This window comes from Adiantum capillus-veneris, chromosome 6 (genome assembly GCF_014529385.1).
Source record: "Adiantum capillus-veneris isolate H3 chromosome 6, ASM1452938v2, whole genome shotgun sequence".
Lineage (NCBI taxonomy): Eukaryota > Viridiplantae > Streptophyta > Polypodiopsida > Polypodiales > Pteridaceae > Adiantum > Adiantum capillus-veneris.
Genome location: NC_140936.1, coordinates 95865967 through 95873300, shown reverse-complemented (window position 1 = coordinate 95873300; position 7334 = coordinate 95865967). Strand labels below are relative to the sequence as shown.

The 7334-nt window shown below is 38.1% G+C and overlaps 1 protein-coding gene across 1 annotated transcript; it reads left to right on the top strand.

The window, feature by feature from the left end:
* Positions 1-5736: 5736 nt before the first annotated feature.
* LOC147455933 (uncharacterized) lies at positions 5737-6138 on the top strand. The gene has a single exon (XM_086515359.1). The coding sequence runs from the start codon at positions 5737-5739 to the stop codon at positions 6136-6138; it is 402 nt and encodes a 133-aa protein (XP_086371485.1).
* The last annotated feature ends 1196 nt before the right edge of the window (positions 6139-7334 follow it).

The window sequence follows — 7334 nt, the reverse complement described above, 5'->3', positions numbered from 1 at the left end:
TCAGTTGCACGGTCTTGATCCATTTATGTGGAAGAATTTTTCAAGACAAACAATCCTTTGATATGAAAAGATCTTCAAGAGTTCTATTTCAAAAAGAAATATTTTATGTAGCACAAATGCAAGTACCTCCGAAAGTCGTTGAAATCATTATCTAGATCTCTAAATTCTAGTGGTAATATAGTTCTACACATACCACCTAAGTTTATGAGTCCACAGCCTCATTCTTCTCATTTCCCTCGAATGAACCACACTTTGCTTTATTTCAAGCCTCAAAAAATATGACATCAATAGCCAATAGTGTAACCATCTCTTTTTCCTTTCAAAAACCATAATTGTGAGTGATTGTATTATATAGTCATCAACAGATATACAAATCAGTCTCAAGCTCAGGCCGAGCCTTGAGGTACAGAGGGTTATAAACCAGACTTAGTTAGAAGTACCTAGTAGCTTACTATTGCGTATGAGAGGGTTTCCCAAAGCCAATCATCCATGCTATGCCACCTTTTCTGTGAAAATGGATACAAAGGACGTGGAAGATAGAGCAATTTGTGCCTTGGATTTCTTCAGTAATTTCTGGAAGGCAAGGAATTGTCGTTTCTTTGATTGAATAGTGTAACCATCTTAATCCACCACAACAGTTTCACCATCTTTTGGTGTTTGTAACCTCAAGTCCTTGAGCAATAATGAAGACTCTGTCAATGTATATTAGGATACTTAATCTTTGGCTTTCCACGATCTTCTCCTCGCAAAGCAGACATGTCTACAAACTCTAACATCGACACTTTTTTATTTTATGTAGTATTTTAAAGCCAAAGTAGTGAGTGCTAGTTAGATAAAACATTTCTCATTGTGGAACACTTAACTTCCTTTTTCCTTGAACTGGTACGGTAGTTGCTTTTTGAATGTTGCCATTGAATCTCTCTCTCTCTCTCTCTCTCTCTCTCTGTCTCTCTTTCTCTCTCTCTCTCTCTCTCTCTCTCTCTCTCTCTCTCTCTCTCGTTGGTGTTCCACACAAAGTGTAATAGATTTTTGATAGGTGCACCTCTCCTCTTTGTGCATAGCTTGTGCCTGAGGTAGCGAGAGAGTGACCATGGATATATTGAGTACCCAACTTAGTGTATTTTTAACTAGTTAAAATTGTAAAACCCATGCTACATTCCAAGCTTGCCTTGAAGAAAAACGATAATTTTGCAAGTTCTACAATATCGACAATTCTGAATATTTTAACCTAAAAATTGAAAGAGTTTTATTATGCCCTTATTTATTAAATTACTATAATTAAGAAAATAGTATAAGTAAAAGAAGCATTTCTTATCGTAGAACTAACTCCCTTTTCTTTTAAAACAATATGTAATTGCTTTTAGAGGACTGCCAAGTTGTAGGGGAAACTCTCTCTCTCTCACACCAATGTCCCACATAAGGGTGCAGTAGATTTTTGGCAAGTGCACCTCTCCTATTTCTTCATAGCTTGTGCTCAAGGTGGAGAGAGAGTGATAATTGATGTATTGAGTATCCCGATTTTTTGCGTCTCATGCCCTTCCATTTTGGGTCTAATGGAGACCTGTGTTTATAAACAAAAAGGGGGTTTAGGGATGGCTAAAATTGTAAAACCCAAGATGCATTCCAAGATTTCCTTGAAGAAAATTGGTAAAATTTTGCAAATTTTAGTGTAAATCCGGACAATTTTTTATTTTAGTTTTTGCAAGGTTTAGTGTAAATTCCTAACAGTTCTTCAATTTTAACCTAACATTTTAATGTGCCCTTTATTTACTTTAAAATTATTTCAATTAGGAATAAAGATTTGGCACCCTCTTCCAGACCTCTCTCTCTCTCTCTCTCTCTCTCTCTCTCTCACACACACACACACACACACACACACACACATAGTAGTACTTCTCTCTATATATATTACCTAAAACTACTATGCTCTAAATCACACCTGGGTCGTTTTTACACATATTTCCTTACTCTAAAAACACCCCCGTACTGCTTTCTTTTTTCTATATAATTCCACTTAAGCTACAGCTTTAAAAAATGCCCAATTTTTGGGCTATATTGGAATAGAATCCACCGTGGGATGATACCCCTAAAGGGTTATAATAATAAAACCATAGAAGTGGGCAGTTAAGTTGTTTGTGATAAACGAGGCTTAACTCGCACTCTACAACTGTGCCACACACATTGTCTCTTCCCTGCTATGCTAATGGTGTGTAGATTACTTTATTCTACAAAATTGAGCCTCATCAGAGGCGGTTGCTTTTGTTTCCCTGGTAGAAATAGTACCTGGACTACTCAGTGCCTGGAATGATGATGGATACTATTCGCTACACGCCATGATTACTCGGGTTTCAATCTTCTTCTATTTAAAGAGGTGAGGGCGCATTCCGTCTCTCACTTAGCCTTGTGTGTGTTTTATTTTCATAACCTAAAAGAGAGGGCTATGTGTATTCATTCTATGTTGTGTTATTATGGAGCTTGCAACGGAACCCGCACATGTCAGTTACTGTATATTTGTTCTTGGTATTATGGTTATCTCTCATTTGTATATATAGATCTAAAGGTGATATAAACACCTCTGCTTACAGGCATATGAACCGTGTGACTTAGCTTGGTAAGGACCACTATGTGGGTGGCTAAGTTAGACTGCGTTTGGGATTTGAAAAAAAATTCATGTGGATGATTATGGTTTAAGGATCCCGTTACTGTTTCTGTTTATATTTTCGGTTATGTGAGCTTTGTTTAAAAAGTTTACTACATAAAAAAAGGGGCACCGAAGGTATTGGGAGTATGGGAAATTGGTTGATTGGTTTGCTTTACAACAATCCTCACAAAGGAGTATACCTCCTGGCTTGTTGCATAACTCAGGAGCATCATATATTGGTGAGGTGACCTGCCGCGAACGCGTGCTATTCATAATCTTTCCTATTTACCTCTTTGAAATAGGTAGAGACTTATAATGCTACAAAAACTCTGGTTTTTTTCCGTATTTAATTATCAATGAAAAGGGTTATTTTTTTCCCTAAACAATCTCATTAGGGTTATCATCCTTGTTGGATTCTTCTACGTAGGTTATGGTTTTGCTGTCGTTCACTTGTTCTGACTGAGTATCGATGATACGTTGAGGTATAAGCATCATAAAAGCTACAAAATAATATGTATCATTAAGAAAGGTAGTACTGATGTAACTATCAAGCTTAAAACTGGTTAGTTTTTGGAGGGTTTAGCAGTACTTCATCCCTCTTAGCCCTAAAAAACTGGAAGGAATGTTTTGTCGGACACAAATGGAACCTTGGATGCTATATCTTGATGGCATAGATTTGGCTATCTCTGCTCTTGGGCATACTAAACTCTGCCGTGATGTTTTACTGGTCCTAAATCATAAAAGGTTGGATTGGACACTCTCTGTAAAGTATATTGAAGGTTCCAATCTTTTATGCCGATGTGGGTATTAAGACACTCGGTTCAGAAGGGGTGGTGGCCTTCTGATCAAAATGATATGTATAATAAATATCTATTAAGGTCCTTAAAAAATTGGGGCTATATAGAAACCATATGTATAACTATCTCCTTTAAAATTTTAAAAAGCTTTAAAATTTTAGAGTACATGAGCTCTTTTTGGACATCTGTTTTTAGTTTAAAAAAGTTGTAATTTGGACATGGATAACAACTGATATAGTCCATTGACACGTGTAAAACACATCCAAGGCTAACATATCTGTTGTCTTGTTTGAATGGATGCAAGTGAGGACTCTATCTTTTCTTGGAATTTTTTTGGCTTGAAGTAAATGTCTATACATGATTACACCTACACCTACCACTAGGAAAGTACTTATGTTATCAGTATATACTAGAATCAGGCTTCATTCTCATAAGCTTTGTATAAAGATAATTCTAAGATTGAGTTGTTTTTGTACTTATCATTGATTTTTCTCTAAAGCTACCTGTCTTTTGAATGTTAAAGTTCAATTATGTCTTATTATTTAAGTAAAAACAGCTATACATACACATGTGCCCTTCCATTTTAGGGATGTTCAAGACCAACGTTTGATAAAAACACGGGTTCAATGTCTTTTTAACGGGCTAAACTTAAAGAATCCTAGCCAGATTCCAAGTTTGCCATGAAGTAGACTGGTAAAATTTTGCTAGCGTAAATACGAACAATTCTTCAAATTTTTTAACTAAAAACCTAAAGAATTTTTATTGTGCCCTTATTTATTTCTAAAATTACCTCAATTAGAATTTTTTTTGGCAAGTTATATTCAAGACCTCTCTCTCTCTCTCTCTCTCTCTCTCTCTCCGCATGCTCAAGTTGGCCCACATGAGGTACAGATAGTGCCAATCTAATTCCAAGCCCATCCAACTCTGCAAGTTTGTGCAAACCTGTAGCATGCAATGTGTATATCCTCAGGACTAGTGAGACAATGATACATAGACGTATCCAACACGAGATTTTAAATCAACACTATCATAGCACACGCCAGATCGCATAAGGAATCGGGTCACATTGAGAGTTCAACATTTTCTTAAGCTCTTTCAAATAAAGTATTGAATCTGAAGGCAACATGTGTATTTGTGTAGAAAAAAAAAGGGAGTTTCTTTTTTGAGTACAACTGAAATTTGAAAGATGTCGTTGGGTATGAATATATGTCCTTACGCACCCACACATCTATCTTAACCACTAGGTTATGACCCCCTTGGCAAAAGGGAGTTTTTTTATGGCAATTGGCTTTTAGAAAGCAAAGTTGAAGCGTCCTTCAATCGGCTTTCGAAAGGAAAAGTAAAATATGTTTTATAAAGGAAACGTAGAGTGAACTCTTTTTATTAAGAAAACTTAAAAGGTTGAAACTTGAAGGGTGAAACGGTTTACGAGTTTCAAGCTTCACAGGAATGAGACACGTGGAGGGCTTCTTTGGCCTTGAAATTTGTAAGTTGCATTATATATAATAATATAGAATTTGTGTAGAAAAAAAGGAGAGTTTTTGGTCTGTTGAAGAAAAGGCCTTAGTGTTGGGCTGGGTTGGGCGTCCTTTGACGGATGGCGTCCATGTGGACGGCCAGTAGGTTTTTAGCTTTGTGTGAAGGTGAGGGCTGCAGGACGACATGACCTCGATGTGATAGAGGAGGAAAACAAGGATGAGGAGTGCATTAACGTTGTGGAGAAGGCGTGCAAGTTTACGTTGCTATCACTTGACGCTTCCGCCAGCTCGCGTGTGGTTGCAGCTCATCTCTCTTTCAATGTCTGACAGGAAGCCCTCTTCTCGGCATTGCCCAGCTCTGCCTGCCACAGTGCAAGCTCTCTCTTCGCTACACACACACGCGCACGCATATCCACACGCCCTTTCTCTCCAACATGCACCCGTCTAGAGGTAAGCACAATTTCATCAGATCAGGCAAGCATATTGGCATTTTATCCCCACGCAAATCCTACATTCTTGCTGAGTTAAATCTTTTCAAGCTTTAAACTACCTCTCTATCCAAAACTTGTACCTTATTTGTATGTCATTGAGCTGCTCAGCTTAGCTCAATCTTCTTTTTTATCCTTGTAGACCACGATCACCATCATCATACAAAGCCAATTCTGTATTGTGCGCCTTCCAATTCAGCTGTATGACAAATTAATTGAAACATAAATTCTAGTGGCCACGGGGGGACTTCTTGGGGCTTAACCAATGCTAATTTGAACGTTCTGGAGAGATATATTGGGAGCTCTTGTTAAGAAGGGCACTTGATTTAAAGATGATGGAGATGGACACAGAGATGGAGATAGAGGAGGTGCGATCAGAGGAAAGAGCTATGTATGGGCAAGGAGGTGATGCAAGTGAGGAAGGGGTGATGTGCTCAGGGGGTGTTAGTGACGAGGGCTTTGATGACGGGCTATCTGTGCTGCCGCGCCACACCAAGGTCATCGTGATAGGCAATAATCGAACAAAACCTGTTCTAGTTGGCCTGCAAGGAATTGTGAAGAAGGCGGTTGGCCTTGGAGGTTGGCATTGGCTGGTACAATGCCATGACATTATATCTCATTGCATTATCTTGGGAAGGTCTGCTTCTGCTTATCTTGGGAATGTCTGCTTTGCTGTGTTGCATTGTCTTGACAGAAAAACAAACATCCCCCATACCACCTTTGTCAATCTTTGAAGGCCTCTCTCTCGCACGTGAATTCCACATTTTAATTTTCATGTTTAGGGTTAGATTTTATTCTGCCTATGAAGTAAGCATTCTCTCAGCTACATTGAGAGGGATCTATTAATCTTTAAACAAAAAATTACTAATCATCGCTGCAGGCCATCGTGACTGCTCACCTTGTTTTTTCTTGAGGTATAACTGAATTGAAAGATGTTGGTGGTATATTGAACTTGTGTCCTTACACACCCACACATCCATGTTAACCACTAGGTTACGATCCCCTTGACAAAAAAGAGTTTTTTTAATGGCATTTGGCTTTCAAAAAGCAAAGTTGAAGCATCCTTCAATTGGCCGTTCAAAAGGAAAAGTAAAATATGTTTTCTAAAAGAACAGTAGAAGGAAAAGTAAAATATGTTTTATAAAGGAAAAGTATCTAGTAAACTACTTTTATAAAAAAACTTAAAAGGTTGAAAGTCGAAGGGTGAAAACCTTCAATTGGCTTTCAAAAAGAAAAGTAAAATATGTTTTATAAAGGAAAAGATCAGTCTAATTCAGCTTTGGAAGGGTAGGAGAACAAACTCCCACCTTCTTATTTTGGCGCTTATTTTCTCAGTGACCCATTGAAATCTTTGACTGTGGGTTACGTCCATAGTGGTCTCATACGGTCTCGTACGTTTTGTACACGTACGATGATGTGCGGTACTAAACGAACTAAAAAATATTAAGATGTACGATGACGTTACGTACGTTCAAAATAAAAAAACAAAGAATTCTTACGTCTAAGGCTCAGGCTCTTGGGTTTAAACTTTACACTTAAAGAAACTTGACGTTATGAGATCTTCAATGGGAGCTTGAGAGGGAGAGACCCAATGGAGAGAAGATGGAGAGGCAAGACTCTAGTCTCTAGAGCTTGTCACTTGAGAGCTAGAACATGGGAGCATTGAGCAATGAGAGCATTGAGAGCTTGAGAGCAATGAGCATTGAGAGCTTGGAAGTGTTGGAGAACAAGATGGAGAGGCATTGCTTAAATAGGAAGAGGCTAGAGCATGAGAGAGAGAGAGAGAGAGTTGAGCTGTTCAATGTAATCCATTCACAATTGTGAATTTTGCTTTTATTTAATTTTTTTTTTTTAAAAACGTACAAAACGTACGAAACGTACGAAACGGTACGTGACCCGCAGTACGGAATGAGACGTTCCGTACGTCGTA